The sequence below is a fragment of the Danio aesculapii genome, chromosome 25 (genome assembly GCF_903798145.1).
Source record: "Danio aesculapii chromosome 25, fDanAes4.1, whole genome shotgun sequence".
NCBI lineage: Eukaryota > Metazoa > Chordata > Actinopteri > Cypriniformes > Danionidae > Danio > Danio aesculapii.
In genome coordinates, this window is record NC_079459.1 from 17,520,166 (window position 1) to 17,538,589 (window position 18,424).

General features: G+C 33.9%; 1 protein-coding gene across 1 annotated transcript; it reads left to right on the plus strand.

Moving 5' to 3' along the window:
• Positions 1 to 52: 52 nt before the first annotated feature.
• mxh (myxovirus (influenza virus) resistance H) lies at positions 53 to 14,944 on the plus strand (the record flags this gene model as incomplete). The annotated part of the gene is made up of 13 exons (XM_056451293.1): positions 53 to 82; positions 3,288 to 3,474; positions 5,248 to 5,385; positions 5,508 to 5,662; positions 7,181 to 7,319; positions 8,172 to 8,370; positions 9,153 to 9,231; positions 9,308 to 9,430; positions 9,529 to 9,661; positions 10,930 to 11,088; positions 11,177 to 11,253; positions 11,342 to 11,599; positions 14,335 to 14,944. Coding segments are annotated over 13 exons (1,902 nt in total), but the record flags the coding sequence as incomplete, so codon positions are not given.
• Between the last annotated feature and the right edge of the window lie 3,480 nt (positions 14,945 to 18,424).

The window sequence follows — 18,424 nt, forward strand, 5'->3', positions numbered from 1 at the left end:
ATTATTTTTAAGAAAAGTCAAGTTAGGTTTGCTCAAGTTAACTTGACTATTATTCAACTCAAATTCTCAAATGGGAGAAAATATTTAAACTTAAGCCATTTAAACTGAAGCAAATTTATTCCACTTCCTTAAAATCTTAAGATAAAAATTTCAATTTAAAATGTAACTGTCAACATAAATAGAAAAACACACATTACAAAGGGTTCTGTATTTTGGATGATTTCGGCAAAGGCCTGAGAAATAATTACATTTGGTCACATCAAAAGCACAGAGACTATTTTACAATTATTGAACAATCCATTTACTACAGTATGATATTCATCTTTGTTAATGAAAATGAAGTCCTCACAGTTGCATAAACTAATGTTAGAACAACATGAGGTTTTAAAAATGCATTCGTAAACATTCATTCATTTTCCTTAGGCTTAGTCCCTTTATTTATCAGGTGTCGCCACAGCAAAATGAATCGCCAACTTATCCAGCATGGTTTACACAGCGGATGTCCTTCTAACTGCAATCCAGTACTGGGAAACATCCACACTCATTCACACACATACATTACGGCCAATTTAGTTTATTCAGTTCCCACTAACCACTGAGCCACTGTGTCTCCCACATTAATAAACAAACTATGATTAATAAATGCTATACAATCATTATTCGTTCTTATTAAATACATTAGTTAATGGAACCTCATTGTTAAGTGTGACCTAAAAAAACAGAAATATAGTGTAAATTAAGTAAATTTTTTAATGTAAAACATTTGCTGAAATGGCATGCCGGGTTGTTTTTAAACAACCAATGCAAATATCTGCTTCCTCGTTTGTATTTTTAAAGATTCTTGTAGCTAACATACACAATTCAGTGAACGTCTTTTAATAATTTGTGTATGCTCTATTTTTTCCAGCCAGACTATTGAAAAAGCAATTCTCAAATTTGAAATGCAAACTCATAAAGAGGTCATCAAATGACAAAATTATGGGAACTACTACAGTATTTCCCATAAAACATCTGGGGAAAAGTTCAAGTGTATTTGCCTCATGTTCTTCCTCTTTCTTTGAAATAACTCTGCTCAGTCAAAGTGCTGATTGTTTTCTTTTTTACCCTTCAGACCTGAATTATGTTCCAACTTTCCGAAAAAATGTAAAAGTACATTTTCCTTGTTCTTAAGGCGTCCATGAAAGAGACCAAATAAAAAATAATTATATTTCAATAACCTTTAATGGATTTTTGGTTGTCCATTTCAATGAACATCAGGTCAAAACAGCTGCACTTCAAAAGCAAGATCCCAACATGAAAAATAAAATAATAGAAATTGTTTATTGTTGTTTCTTAAGGTTACAAACCTGAATAATATAACATTTGAACTTTCAGGTTTTGCACGTTATTAAAACCCACTGCACACTAATGTATAGCCATTTAAAAAATGAGTTCAGATGCAAAAACCTCTAAGTGATCTGAAATTTTCTTCTGATATTAGCATTTTTCTCAGGCTCCTGTCTTGATTGAGTATTTCACTTATATGGCAAAGAATAGGTTATTTTTGATCACTTTTAACATGAAATAACTAAACATAAGAGGCTGAGAAAAATGCTCATTGTAGAAGAGAATGACAGACATCACTTCAAATAACTCTTCAAATAGTTCACCCAAAAATACAAATTCTGTCATCGATTGCTTATCCTTCACTTGTTTCAAACATTTATGAGTTTCACTTTTTTCTGTTGAACACTTTTTGAAGAAATATATTTGGATATTTTGAAGAAAGCTGGTAACCGGTATCCATTGACTTGCACAGTATTCTTGCACATCCTCCTGTTTTTTATTTTAGAAGTTATTTATTACAGGTTTTCAGCTCTTCTTTTGTGTTAAACAGAAAAAATAGAAACTCATAAGACATTTGGAATTACTTGAGGGTGAGTAAATAGTGATTTTTGGATGTACTATCAGGTTTACCTCTAAACCCACTGTCCATAGGACAATCTGATTTAAAGCCTGCCATACAATTGATTTTTAACTTATATTATGAAATGCTATCTTTCTTCTTTCTATACAATCTATGAAATATTGGCAAACATATTAATACGTCAATAAAATCTTTTAAAATGTTCCTTTGGTTTTTGGAACAAAGAGCTGCCTCTTTTCACCCTTATTACAACAAACAGAGCTTTACTGCTGTTTGATCGAATGACAAAAGTCCAATATCATAAACAACTGGCTTTAAATTTGGTAAAATGGCCCAGGAAATAAAAAAACATGACCTGACGTGATGTCAACTGAAATGCATGCAGGGTCCGAAAGGGTTAAAAATAATTTCTGCTTATATTTGACTGTTGTGTGTGGAACATCCTTTAAACCACATGCAAATAATACCTATAAAAGGTTCATAGAGTGCATTTGACTGTGATTTGTCAGGATTAATTTCTGACCTTTACTTGATTTATATATCAAATAAAGACATCACATTTGTGGCTAAAAAAAGTACTTTCTAATATAATATCACGCTTTGGCTGAGTCGGTGAGATTTCATTTCAGTCATGGACAGCTCACCAGAAATATTGGACTTTGATTCTTCAGATGAAAATGGGTAAGGAAGATCTTGATTTTTTTTTTTCTGAAAATAATCTGACATCCAGGTTTTTAAGTCAGTGATGCTCATTGTTCCTCGTTCATCTTCAGAACACAGATAAAGATATTTTAGATAAAACCGGAGAGCTCCCTCATCCTCCATAGACAGAAACAGATCTAAGATGCTGAAAGTCCAAAAAAAAATAAATAAATAAAAAACATTGTCAAAACATTCCATGTGACTTCGGTGGTTTGACTGTAATTATATAAACATATGCAGCAAAACAAATTGTAAATATGAATGTTTGCTTGTATCGGTCAGGACGTGCGTTTACTACAGGCTATAGAATGTACTGCCATTACAGTGTACATAATAAGTGATGTATTGGCCGTAAACGCAAAATCAAATCCGACGAGGAAGACATAGGTGAACAAAATCATTTTTAGAGCTCTTTTGGTGTACAAAACTGTTCTTGGAGCTTAATATGATTACAATTGAACCCCTGAAGACACCTGGAATGTTTTGACAAAGATTTTGGTTCCTTTTCTGGACATCTCTGCACTGTTGCTGTTTATATGGAGGATAAGAGAGCTCTTAATTTGTGTTTTGAATTAAGGTCTCATGGGATTGGAATGGGGAGGATGAGTAATAAATGACAGAATCTTCATTTTTTAAGTAAACTAACCCTTTAAATGTTTGTGTGTTGAGTCCTGAGAACAGTGGGATATTTCTGCAGCAGTGGGATGCACAGGTTCGGCCCTACATCGAGATGATTGACTTCATGAGGCGGATTGGCATCGAGAGGGAGCTCGCACTGCCGGCTATCGCAGTTGTTGGTGACCAAAGCTCAGGGAAAAGCTCTGTTCTAGAGGCGCTATCTGGAGTCGCTCTGCCTCGTGGAAGCGGTGCGTTGTACTCCTATAAAGCCATTTTAACATTTGTTACCCTGGACCAGTTCTAATGTTTGTAAGATTTTGAGATTTTAAACATCATCTGAAAGCTGATTTTGTAAAAGTTGCATTGATGTATTTGTTAAGATTTGGCTATTTGAGACAAAACTATTTATATATCTGAGGGTTAAAAAAAAATCTAAATATTGAGGAAAATCACCTTTAAATCTGTCTAAATGAAGTGCTAAGCAATGCAGATTACAAATATTACTAATCAAAAAAAAATGTTTTGAGATATTTATGATTGGAAATTTACAGAATATCTTCATGAAACATGATTTTTTATTTAATATATTAATGATTTTGACCCATACAATGTATTTTGACCACTGACTGGTTCTGTGGTCCAGTATGAAATTAATTCATTTACAGTAGTCTTTATTTTTATGCTATTAGTAGGCTACTGGTTTTTAAATGGTATCTATTGTCTATTAGTTCATATTATTTTCTTTTTCAGCTTATAGCATCTATTACTTTATTTACTGGTACTACTGTAAATTAAAATAATAGTACTTATTCGTTATATTTTGGGGTTACACTCTGTATTAAATTGTCTTTGTTACAGTAAAACTATTCATTTAACATTAATGTTAAATAGCTCTATAGTAAGTATGTGTAATAAATATTACTAAATATGTTAGATGAACATGTACTATGTTGTCTGTTAGACCCATGTGACATGTATAATGCTTAATCTTAGCCAGGACGCTCTTGTAAAAGAGATTTTTAATCTCAATGTATCTTTCCTGGTAAAATAAAGGTAATAATAATAATAATAATAATAATAATAATAATAATAATAATAATAATAACATGGTTAGGGTTAGAATATAGGTTAGGTTTAGGGTTAGTCACATGTCATTTTGCATAATTAATTGTAATTACTACTTGTGTAACAAGGACACCTTAAAATAAAGTGTTACAGATACTAGTGTTTCTATATTCCTTAGCAACATATTTAGTATATGGTACATATAAAAAGGTCTGTTAGTTATTTTACTAACATGAAAAAATCTTAATTAAAGATTTATTCATCTTTGTTGACATTAGTTGATGATATTTAAAGTTCATTGTTAGTTCTTGTTAACTCATAGTGCAGTAACTACTCTTAACAAGCACAACTTTGGATTTTAATAATGGATTAGTGAAAAGTAACTTGTCTTTTGTCATTAGAAACATTTGAATTAGGTTTTTATTTTAGCAATTAACAAAAAAACAAGAACATCTAATGAAGATGTATTAGTAATGTAATTTTAGGTACAATAAAAAAAGAGTTACTAGTAATAATTGGAATATGTACTATAGTAGTGTATAAAATATTTATACTAGCAACGAATGGATAATTACTACAATATAAATTTTGTCAAGTCACAATTTGTGAGTCAGATGTCAGATTTCTATAGATTTATTTACTAATTTTACTCAAAACAGAACTATAGTCACTTTTGAAAAAAGTAATTTGATTTAATAAATACTAGTATCTGATATTTAATCAAAAGGGATTAGTATTCAATAAGTCAAATTTTTTGTAATAAATGCTGTCATCTAAAGAAAAAAGTACTAATATTTTTATCTAGAATACTTGTATATAATAAATTTGAACTAGAATGTATGTTACTGCTTTTAGAAGCTAAAATAAGCACTACACAATATTAACTGTTAAATATTAAATCAACTTACCATAGTGTACAGTATTATATATATTTTTTACATTCTTTTGCTTAACAGGAATTGTTACTCGCTGTCCACTGGAGCTTAAACTGAGAAAAATGAATAGTGGGAGCGGATGGACTGCTGTAATCTCCTACAATGATGTGCGAGAGACGTTTCATGAACCCGCACAAGTTGAAAGTTTCGTCAGAAAAGGTATGGCTACTTTTAAAGCGAACATGTTTAGTAATCATTATAATATAGCAGGACATAAAATAGCTTCATCAGTTATAATCTTTATAAAGATTGGAGGATTAGTAGGTTGTTATCGTTTACAGCACAGAATATGCTCGCTGGAGATGGAGTAGGAATCTGTGATGATCTCATCAGTTTGGAGATTACATCACCTGATGTCTGTGACCTCACGCTGATCGATCTGCCTGGTATAACCAGAGTACCTGTGAAAGGTCAACCAGAGGACATCGGAGACCAGGTGAAAAATAAGAAAAATGACTTTATCAAAAAGCAAAGGCCTATGTTTAGTTCAAAAACAGAAATAGTAAGTTGCACTCTATGCTATTAACAAAATGTGTGGTGAAAATAAAGCAATGCAATGTGACCAACTTGACATTTCATGTGACGAATGAAACATCACTCTTTTGAAACATATGAAACATACACATTTTTGTGTAATTATAATTGACCTGACTGATCTTTTCAGTGAGAAGGAAACATGTCAAATTTAACACAAAAATTTGATCAAAATGATAAAACTGAACTTAATTCAATTTGAAAATAGATAAAAGATATAAAATCATTATTTTATGCAATTTTATATGATAGATTTTTTATTTCCAATTAGCAAACCAGATCATATTTGTATAATTAAAGTCGTAGTTGTCCAAAAATTTTTAATTTGCTGTTAATTTTAGAAAGTACATAGGTGATCTTTGTTTTCATTATGCTTGACTCACACCAAAAGCCATATCAAGTATTTGCACGAGTGGATTACACACAATGTCATTGCATATATATATATATATATATATATAGTTTACTGTAGTAAAGGCTAAAGTATACTACGGTAATTACTCTTATTTCATGATAGTTATTAATGATACTACAATATGTAAGTTAGTGTAATTTAATGCTTATTCATAAATATTTCCCTTTACTATACATTACTATAGTATTTTAAATGCGTAACACCTGGTTTTATTGTATTTTTTGTTTTTGCTGTTATGTACCATAATATGTTTCTGTTTGGTAAATTTATTATTTACAGAAAGTAACTGAACTGAACAATTCTGCCTCATATGATTCATTGACAGTTTTAGTGATCACTATACGAATGATAATTTAAGTTGCTTCGATTGCGATTGAAGTTGCTTCGAAAATTGCAAAAATAGCTTAAATGTAGCTAAGCTACTTTTGCAAAGTAGCTTTTAGCTTAGCTTGCTACATTTCCCAGGGTGTAGCTTTTTGTGTAGTTAAGCTACATTTTAAGTAGTGTAGCTAATAGCTTAGCTCGCTACATTTTTTAAGTATAGCTTGCCCAACACTACAAGCAAATATAGACAACATCTTTACTTCAATCACATCTTCTACGAAAGTTCCAGTAATTCAACTCCAGCTGAAAATTTGCTTGAGGTGAAAAACATCCCACGAGTAAACATAACATTGTGCTGTGTGTTTGTTGTAAATCCAGCATTTTTGTATAAGATCTTTTAGCTGAAACTGTGGTGATTCAATGAATTCAAAAATGGTAAAAATTGTATTCAATGGTTACCAAGATTCACTTTGCAGGTTAAAATTGACCAATCTTAAACTTTGGAATACAGCCAAATGCAAATTGAAAAATGGAAAGTATTTATGAATTAATCAAATATTGTACTGTGTCCACTCCTTAACCCTGTAACTTGATGAGAGCATACATGACTATCTAGTATACTACAGTTTGAAATATCTGCAGTCTTCTTTGTTTTCTTTATTAACTGTTAATTGATTGCAGATTCGGCGGCTAATTTTGAAATTCATTGCAAAAAAAGAAACCATTAATTTGGTTGTTGTTCCCTGCAATGTTGACATTGCAACCACTGAAGCACTTAGAATGGCTCAAGGTGTTGATCCTGATGGCGCAAGGACTTTAGGTATGACCTTTAATTACAAATGTTTAGCCCTCCTATGATTTTTTTCTTATTTCTTATTCAAATATTTCAGGAATTATGTTTAACAGAGCAAGACATTTTGCTGTTGAAGTATATAATATTTATTCTAATAATTTTCTAATTTTTATCCTATAAAAAAGAAACTCCTTTTTGTTTTATTTTGGCTGGAATAATCCAATAATTTTAATTAAGTTTTTAATTAAAAAAAACCTTATATGGTCGATATTATTAGCACCCTTAAGCAATATATAGTTTTTTTTGATAGTCTACAGAACAAACCATCATTATACAATAACTTGCCTAATTACCCTAACCTGCTTAGTTAACCTTATTAACCTAGTTAAGTGTTTAAATTGCACTTTAAGTCGAATACTAGTATCTTGAAAAATATCTAGTCAAATATTATTTACTGTCAACATAGCAAAGATAGAAGATCAGTTATTAGAAGTTATTAAAACTATTATGTTTACAAATGTGTTGAAAAAAACATCTTCTTTCTGTTTAAAAGAAATTGGGGGAAATATATTCAGGGGCTAATAATTCAGTGGGGCTAATTATTCTGACTTCTAACTTTTTGAATTAGTGGCTAATTTGTATGAATTTGTGCAATCTAATTCGTACAATTTAGTATGATTTGCTCTTTACTCAATGATTACTCAATGACTGAACTCGTATGAATTAGCCATTAAAAAACTGACAAAACAAAAAATACTTACATTTTCTTGTGAGATCAAGAATATGAAAAGTTATTAGATTTATTGATTATCTCACACAAAATATCACAGCAGGGCTTTTTTTAAAAATGTCGATTCAAAATATTTTTTACTGCTTCAGCGATATTAACAAAGCCAGACCTGGTGGATAAAGGAGCAGAAGCTGACATCTTACAAGTTCTACAAGGCAAAGTGGTTCCTCTCAAGAAGGGCTACACCATTGTCCGATGCAGAGGCCAGAGTGACATCAATGAAAACGTTTCTCTTTCTGAAGCCACAAGACAGGAAAAAGAGTTCTTCAGCAACCACCCACACTTTAGGTATTATCCACATGCACTCAAAATAAAAAAATATGACATCACTTACCATCATATCATCCTAAAACCATCACAAATTTAGTTTATTAACAGAAACGTAAATGAAGACTTTAAATATGTGCCTCAGTCTGCATTTTTGTGAATTGTACTTAAACATGTTTGACTGCAGTATGACACCAACAGATTTTGTTCCTTTTTACACTAATGATAGGTACAGGGATAATGAATTTAACTGTGTCTATGATTTGTAATAGAATATATTTTCCTCACCTGTCTATTTCCATATGAACAACTCTTCTGGCGTGGTCCATTTGCTCTGTGGCTGACTTTGTACATTGTTGTACTTGTGATGCAATGCGTTTGGCTTTAAATCTGGTTCGTTTTGCAATGTATAAGACAAACCCTGCCTTCTTGTTGAAGTGTACAGGAAAAACATGCATCTGAAACATACAACAAAACATACCCTAAGTAATGTATTTCAGATTTGCAAAAATGTAGAGCGCCCTCTAATAGATTTGTCATCTGAAATGTGCAACCAAAAAAAACATACCCAGAGCTACATATTTAAAATTTTACAAAAATGTAGGCTAAAGCACATATTTTGAATAAGCCTGTAGTACCTTTATATGATAAACAGAATAGCAAAAGTCCTTTGGGGGAGTAAAAAATGGCAGAATTTTTATTTTGGTGTGAATTAACCCTTTAACCTTGATGATGTTCAGTTAACTGTTGTTTTATACAACATCCATTTAAAATCCATTTAAAAGTGTTTCTGTTGCCATCAGTTATCTTCTTGAAGAGCAGAGGGCCACAACCTCCTGCCTGTCCACTAGACTTACTAAAGAACTGGTTGAACATATCAAGGCAAGTCTAAACAGGTCAAAATATTCTGAAACATACTCCAAACACTAAACCTACAGGGTTATTCCTTCTTTTACAGGCTTCCCTTCCATCTCTGAGAGATCAAATTCACATCAACTTGTCTGCAGTGAGGGTTGAGCTCAGGAGTTATGCTGATGGTCCTCCTTTAGAGACTGAGCGCATGGGGCCATATCTCAGCAAGGTACAGATAGAGCAAGTGTCATTACTTATATTTTCCAAAATCAAAAGAAGCCTGATTTAAATTTAACAATTTTAGATTCTGTTTATCTTTATGTGCAGAAAATATTGGAGTTCAGTGACCAGATCAGTGAATTGTGTAGAACTGGAGAATCAGAAACTGGAAACCTGTACTCACTCCTTCGTCCAGTGTTCAAGCAATGGGAATGTCATCTGAGTAACTCTAAAGCATTGTGTATGTTGTTTGATATATGACTAAGTGAAATAACATTAATCAATTTTTACACTGAATATGATTACACACAGGCAACATGGTGGCACAGTGGGTAGCACTGTCGCCTCACAGCAAGAAGGTTGCTGGTTCGAGGCCAGCTGAGTCAGTTGCCATTTCTGTGTGAAGTTTTGCATGCTGTCTCTGTGTTCACATGGATTTCCTCTGGGTGCTCCAGTTCCCCGCACAGTCCAAATATGTGCTGTAGTTGAATTGAATACGCTAAATTGGCCATAGTGTATGTGTGGGTGTGAATGCAAGAGTGTATGGGTGTTTCCCAGTGCTGGGTTGCGGCTGGAAGAGCATCCGCTGCGTAAAACATATGCTGGATAAGTTGGCGGTTTGTTCCTCTGTGGTGACCCCTGATTAATAAAGGGACTAAGCTCAAAGAAAATGAATGAATGAATGAATACACTCAATTCCCTTTACACCATGACAGGAAAGTTTATCCTAACATCATCTACTCATATGATATATATATTTATATAATTGGCATTGGGTGGCACAGTAGCTCAGTAGTCTTCTTGACAGTAGTCAAGAAGGTCTTGCTGGCTGGGCCAGAAGGCATTTGTACGTAAGGGTCTGAGAGGTGAGGATTCACATGCAGTTTATTGAAGGGAATAATCAGGCAGGCAACGATCAAAACAGGGAATGTGTGTAGGGGTGTTTCCTAGTAATAGGTTGTGGATGGAAGGGCATCCACTGCGTAAAACATATGGCGGGATAGTTGCTGGTTCATTCCGCTGCGGCAACCCCTGATAAATAAGAGACTAAGCCAAAGGAAAATGAATGAATGAATGAATGAATAACTGGCATCCTAAATCTGCGGTTCTCCATCCTGGTCCTCACGACCCCTCACTCTGCTTATTTTGCGTATTTTTTGCTTCTCTTGTTTACACACTTGACACTTGACTCCTAACCAAAAGTCAATGCACTGTTACAGCATGAATTATGAACTTGAAGATCAGTATTTAGAAGTATGTAGGATACCCTTTGGCGAGAGAAAGCCTATTTTGCCAGTTACCATCTGATCTTCTGCTATACAATGCAAAATTCCATATTACATCAGAACTGAATAACTGCTGCATCTTCTATCAAAAAAGACTAGCAGTGTCTTTTTGAACAAATCAGTTGAGTTGGTTCTTGTTGTTTCTTATCCCCTGGAGTAACCGTGCAACTCGTAACTTGTATTTTGTGTTTGAAATCACTATTGTAAATTTATTTTACTTTAGTCAGAGAATCCGTAAAAGAGATGACAGAAAACTATGATGAAGGCCATCGTGGGCGAGAGCTGGTGACCTTCAGTGACTACTGTGTGTATGAATCAATGGTGAAGAGACATGTTGGAGACCTTAAACAACCAGCCATGGAAACACTGAAGCTCATCAGAGGTAGCAGCCTGAATTTTTACTGCCAGTTTTTACAATAAATGTAGATTACATTTGAAATCTTTTATTAAAATGTTGGATATAATCATAGGTATTGTGCAGAAAGAATTTAGGGTCATGTGCGAACTTTGTTTCCCAAACTACCCGCATCTGAGACACATAATACAGGTTGACTCTTGTTTATCATTTTGTATCATTTTAATAGACAATAATAGTGCTGAAACGTAACATTCTCTAATATTTTGGTGTCCCTTAGAACCACATTGATGAGATTCACTCAAAGCAAGAGAGCAAGGTGGAAAAGAGGATCCATGAGTACATTAACATGGAGAAACTTGTGTACACACAGGATCCCATTTTTACCCAGAAAATTGTAGACTTCAAATTTGTGGAAAAAAGACAGGAGTATGAGTCTGTTACTTTGGATACAGGAGAAGACGCAACCTCACCCCACAACTGTGCTGTTTTTGACACCAGGAATCTGACACCTGATAAACTGATCATCTATTATGAGGTAAAAACCTATTTCAATGTCAGCGTCTTGGGTTCTTTACAGGGTATTTTACCGTATCTTTCCACGGTGTTGTGCTCCTTTATGCAAGATTTAAGATATAAGTCTGTGTATGAACCTTTAAAAGCAAATAAGCTGGTGTCTCATGTTCAAGAACAAACTTTAGACATGTCCAATTCCGATACCTAACACCTTGTCCTAACAACAAAAAATTCCAGCAAACAAGCATTTTGGTCGTTTGCACCAAATGTGACACAACAACGTTTAAATGACAGAAATGTTTAAATAGCAGAATCATTCAGAACCACCTCATTAACATTATTAAACTCACAAGCTGAATGACTGATGTCATTGGTTTACACTGAGTCACAGCTCTAATGTTCATGTTTAAAGGTCCATCAGAAAGTTTTACACCCAGTGGTTGAACTAGGTATTGCACTCCTGGTTCAAAACACACACAAGCACAGGTTGCCAGATTGAAAACATCAACAGGAGTGTGCCTGACTATTGAGCCTAAAGGCTGATTAAGGGTTGATTTAAGTTGTGTTCTAAATAAAAGCAACGGCACCCGATAGGAGTATTTTTCCATATTAAATGGAGTTGTTGTCCTAATTAGCACATTGAAGTTTATATTTTAGAAATGGCTTCTATTTCTCACAGGTTAACAACAGGATAAACTGACAATGATCCCCTCAGGTACACCTCATGTGCTTTATTCAGTGTTAAATGCTAACAATGTGAGTTTGAATACCAGTTCACGTGACATTTATTGCCATACTACTGAAAGCAGCAGCAGTGACTCAGTCCAAGCCAACACATACAAGTGATTCAGCTTGTACATTTAATAACGTTAAAGAGGTTTAATATGTATTAATTAAATTATAAACCTTCCCATTTTGTTGGAGTGCAGTGAGTGCACTATTTTGTGCTTCTGTATGGTTGTATTTAAATTTCTGTTGAGTTTTGTCTGGTGCAAAGAGCCAAATTGCTTATCAATGCAAATTTTGTCACGTCACCTACTGTTTTTGTTTGTAATATTTACATTATTTGCTAATTAATGAACACATCATGTGGTACTCTGAATCTGCGTCTCATTTTGGAGTCTGCTACTGTCCACCGGAGGTCGCATTTCGGTAGCAGACACATACTTTGAGAGCCTTTCTGACTAAATGAATGAAATACGCTGTTTTTTTTCACCAAGACAACCTGGGGTGCTGAAATATAATTGACTAAACTGGCATTGGGTGGGTAAAAGAGACCAAAGAGAAACAAGAATGCTCACTTAGCATGTTTCTTAAATATCTGCAAACATGTGGTATATGTATGCGTACTAACATATATTATAAACTAACATATACAGCACCTTTAAACTATATGTTTGCTAGTTACTTTCTTTTCAAGATTTATGGTAAACTAACTGCTGCTATCTTCAGCACGGCAATAAAAAAAGTCACAAAAAAGGGTATTTAAGCTCACATGAGTGACATTTAACCGTGATGTCAGAGAAGTCTTTATAAAATAAAAAACTATATTTTGTAGTGTTTGTTCATCCTTGTCACAATGGTGATTGAACCACACTCAAACTTCGCTAGAAAGTGCCCTATAAATAAACACCCCCACACACATATACACATTTAACATGTTGCTCTGTTGTTGTACAGGTTTCTGTAGAGTAAGGGAAGCATTTTCTTCAAAAGCTAATCTGATTAATCTGCCTTATCCTTAGCGGCTCAAATGTCAGGAGATGCTAATACCAACCCAGGTTCATTCTGAAAACGTACCCCATATACATTTCTGGAGAGTGCCAAATCCATCCCAGGAAGTACTTTTTTGCAGTTTTTGTTTTCGTGAATCCACCAGAGGCCGCTGTGTACACTTTTTGAGATTTCAAATTACTGTGCCATTTTATGCCTGCTGTTCTCGTGTAAATCCACTAGAGGCAGCTGTTGACTGACTGAATAACTGATCAACTTACCCACCCTCCTCCTTCCCTAAACCCAACCAATAGTTTTTTAAAAGCACAGACTGACCCACCCAGGCACTTCCCTAAACCCAACCCACAGTTGGAAACAGCAATCCAGAAAAAAAGAAACCCTTGCCTGATTTTGACCACGTTTTTGAATTCTTTCTCACCATATTTACTCTTCTATTTTTGGCTTCTGTTTTTGTCTTACCCACTGTCTGGAACCGTTTTTCACTGGACTCGAACCTCATTGTCGTAGTCAACTCCTCTCTGTGTTTCAAGTCTGCTGATTTACATGGCAAACTATTGGACAGACTGATAACAGCAGAAAAGCCGCCCATACGGAGGTAAGCGGCCAGCTGGTAAGCACAAAAAAGAACGTTGTCACACTGCCCTGTAGTGTTCATTCTAAAGATGAAATGCAATACGTTCCTCTGGCTACATAATTCGCAGTCTCCAGAAATGTATATAGGGCTGTGTCTTCAGAATGAGCCTATGTTGGCTAAAACACATCTGTCAATATCGGAGGGTGGAGCAACTGAAATATTACATCATATTGCGGACAGGTTCCAAAGTACTTGTTTTTTGAGCCTGGATTGATTTTATGAAGATTAAAAAAATGTACCTGGGTGGATTTTTATCATTCTAAGATGGCTCTGTACACACAATTCCATCACACATTGTTGTCCAAACATCTATTAAAAGTGGATTTTGCCCAATAGGTGCCCTTTAATTTTAATTGCACTGAAAATCTCATGTCCTCTCGGTTAATCAGATTGTGTATCAGCGTCTGGCCGACTACATTCCCATGGTGATCCTGTTGTTCATCCTGAAGGAAGCTGCCGTGATGCTGCGGGCTCATGCTATGGATCTGCGGGAAGGAGCTGACGTTGTGAAGCTGCTAATGGAAGATTCTGAGGCTGGACAGAAACGATCAGAACTGCATCAGCGCATGGAGCGACTGCGTTTAGCACAAGAACGCATCAGTATATACCTCTGAAACAGGAACCAGCAATGTTTCTCTGTTTTCTTAAATCTTGTCTTCACAACATAGGTGTTCATATTGGACAAGCACTCAACCTTGATGTGAATTACCAGATTCAAATTAGTTTTTATCAGCTAGAAAATATTGCAAAATTGTGTCTAAGAGATGGAAATGATAATACACGCATTAATTTCCACTTGCCTTGATTATTGCAACTCTCTTTTTACCGATCTTAGCAATTCAAAAAACGATTGTAAGTAGTTCAAAATGCTGCTGCTTTGCTTTTAACCCAGTCACATTACTCATGTAACTCCAAGTTTAAAGTCTTTACATTGGCTCGCTGTAAATTTTGAATGAATTAAAAAATTCTTGTCATGGTGTTTAGATTGCTGCATGGTCAAGCCGCAGAAGATTTATTGAGATGTTGCAATCATAACTCTAATAGAACACTGAGACAAGCTTCAAATCAGATGTTGTTAATTGGTCCACATACCAGACTAAGGGAGATTGTGCATTTGCAGTAGTGGCAAATGTAAAAGTAAGTTGTGCAATGCTCTCCCACTGAAATTGAGATCTGTGGACTCTGCTGACAATTTTAACTGAAAACTCACCTATTTACACGTGCTTTTGTTTAATTTCTGCTGTATGTATGTATTTGTATGGTTTTATGATTTTTATCTAGCAATGTTCTAGTAAAGCAATTACTGACTATTAGTGACCTTTATTTCTATGACTGAAAAGTGCCATAGAAATAAATATTGCTTACTTGCTTACCCACTACTGTAACTGCTCAAGAACTGAAAGTGAAACTACTATGGCTGTTTGTTGGTCAGCAAAGGAAGAAGTGTTTCAAATCACAATCTTGAAAAAACACTTATAGGGTACATACTGAGGCTTAGGTAGTAATGAATGCAACATTTTTTAGTTCAATCATTTGTATTATTTGAACTAATAGACCCTCACCATGATAATATTCTAGGAGTTTAGACAGTCTGTAGTAATAAAGGGTGTTATCCTCTGATAAATGTCTTTAAATGAAAGTAAAACAATGTCAGCTTGTATCAGTATTTTTATCTGAAATGGACATTAACAAAATGAACTCATACACACTTTAAAATAAATTTGATTTTACAAGTGTCAGAGGTTGAGGGTTTTTTTTTGTCATTGTCAGTGTGAAATTATTTACTTTTCTTTAGAAACAGGTATAAAATCACATGAAAACTAATAAATGCAAAAGTAAAAGAGATGCCAGCTGTAAAATTAAATGAAGAAGGTCTGCATTTTCATGATTAAGTAACATAATAACTTCTTTTACCTCACTTAAAGATTTCCCACCCAAATTGACAAGCTTCCCATGTCCACATACAGAGGTGCAGTTGAATTTTGCTATTAAAATGACATAAAACAATGTTGTAATGCTAAAAAAATGGTTGTATAAGTTGTCTGAACTAAATGAATCTATAAATTCCAGTACGTGACTGACCTTCCTCTGACACGTGTTCACTTTTTACATTTTCAATTTCATTGTTATGACACCTATTAAAAGTGGATGGTAACACTTTAGAATAATTGTCTGTTGTTAACAAGTAACTATGCAGAACGTAATAGATAGTATTGCATTAACTAATAGAAAAGCAAAACTAACTAAATAAGTAATAGCTAATTTAGGCCAATGGTAGTTCCCTATTAGGTATTTGATTATTACTAAAGAAAAATAATGTGGGAACTATGACCAATTAATTACGGAATATGAAAGTAGCCTAAATAAACTGAATACAGTTCTTAAGTTTACTTACATTTTTAACACATAGGTCTACTATGAGTAATAATAATAATTAATTTACAAATGTTGCTTACATAATTAGGAAATTACTCATGATTATATTAGTTATTATGAGCTCTATTCAGTTACATTAATGAGAGATCAAAATAAAATGAAATCCTACATTTAGTTCTTGAGTACCAGTAAGGTAACACATGAGTAATTAGTGAGGAGTTAACATGTTTTTCAATGATTTTACAAATAGTTTGAAGCTATTTTAAATTTTACGTCTGACACATACCATACAGCGATACATTTTTATGAGTTACTACTGATATTCTATGAGACATTGTTATCTGGATGTGGTTTTGTGCCTACAATATAAGTTTTTATGTGTTTTTATAGGGATGTAATAAACTACTTATATCATTAAAGTACTGATATTGGAGTGGAATGAAACTCATATTAGTGAACTAATACAATAATGAGCCTGTTGGTATCATTTTCTAATTATTTACCATTAAAAAATGAATTATTAATATAAATAAATATTAGTTTAAAATAAACAAAGAACATAAGTTATTCATGCTTTGGTATGTTCATCTTTTAGTACATTTGAATTAAGATTCATAAATTTGTCTACACTAAGAACATAAATATAAGTTTTATAGATGTTACTTTTGTGATCAGTAATTAATTGCCTATTCTTTATTAATTAGTCATAGTGCGCACAATATTTTTCTATAGTAATAATCAAATACCTAATAGGGAACTACCAATGTCCTAAATTAGCTATTACTTACTGCTTAGTTAGTTTCACTTTTATATTACCCACATAGCAAAGTATCTCTGGCCCAGCTCTGGCACACTCACAACCAGGTTTTGGTTTGGCCCACATGCCCCAGTGAATTACGGTACATGACTGGACAAAGTCTGGCTTCCAGACAAGGGCCAAACATGGACCATATCTGGGCCAAGTCTCAGGTAAGTTAATAACCCATAACTGAGCCTGAACTGGGCCAGATAGGTTGGCGTGTCATGACTGCAATGAAATTGCTAAACCTTTGAAACATTGTGCTTTAGGCATGCTACGGGCCTGCTTTTTCTCGAAGTGACCTGAATGGCAGAATTTTTTTTTCTTTATTCGAAAATAATTCAAATGTATTTTAAATGTGGGTCAAGACAGGCCAAACTTACACGGCCCACATATCAATTATTAACATCTGGGCCAAATGCTGCAATTTACATCTGGACATGCCGCCTCTACCAAATCAGAGCCATGTTTGGCCTACATGCTGTATGCCAGTGCCAGATGAATGCCTGCTGTGCCAGATTTATGTCAAATCTGAGCCAGAGTTCTTTAAATTCTTAAATTCCACCTTGAATCATAATAAGAATGAAAATGTAAAAAGTGAACTCGTGTCATTGGAGGATCAGTCACATACTTGACTCTAAAGGCTAATTTAGTTCAGACTAGGATAACCTTTTTAGCATTACAACATTGTTTTATGTCATGTCAAATGGTTTCCTCTAAAATGAAACCAAAATTCTGACACCTCTATACTGTCTGTGGGTATGTGAAGCTTTACAATTTGGGTAGGACATCATGTGTAATAAAAGAAGTAATTATGCTACCTGACTGTATATGGCTCAGCAAAGGATAAAGAGTTTAAAATCACTATCATCTCGGAAAAAACACTTATAGCAGGGGTTGAGAACTTCAGCAAAGAGCCATTTCTGATTTGTTTTATCAAATGTTTTTTTAAAGAGCCATTGGTGGTGTGTATATAACAAAACCTTTATTTATTATTAAACAAAACGTTTATTTATTATTAAACAAAACCTTTGTTTATATTCATGCACAATTCAAAAATAAACAAATATAACGCATCATAATGTATGGACAAAGGACAATTTGTAGATTTCTTTTTCTTTTTGCCATCGCCACTCATGAATGTTTGAATTTACATGCGCGAGGTTACCATAGAAATGTAAGTTGCTTGCTCTTTATAAGTGTCACGATTCAAGTTAAACCACAGCATCACATATCCGCATTGGTTAAAAAGCAAATTTATTGTAAACTGAGTTCTTAATCATTTTGCTGTAAAAAATACAATA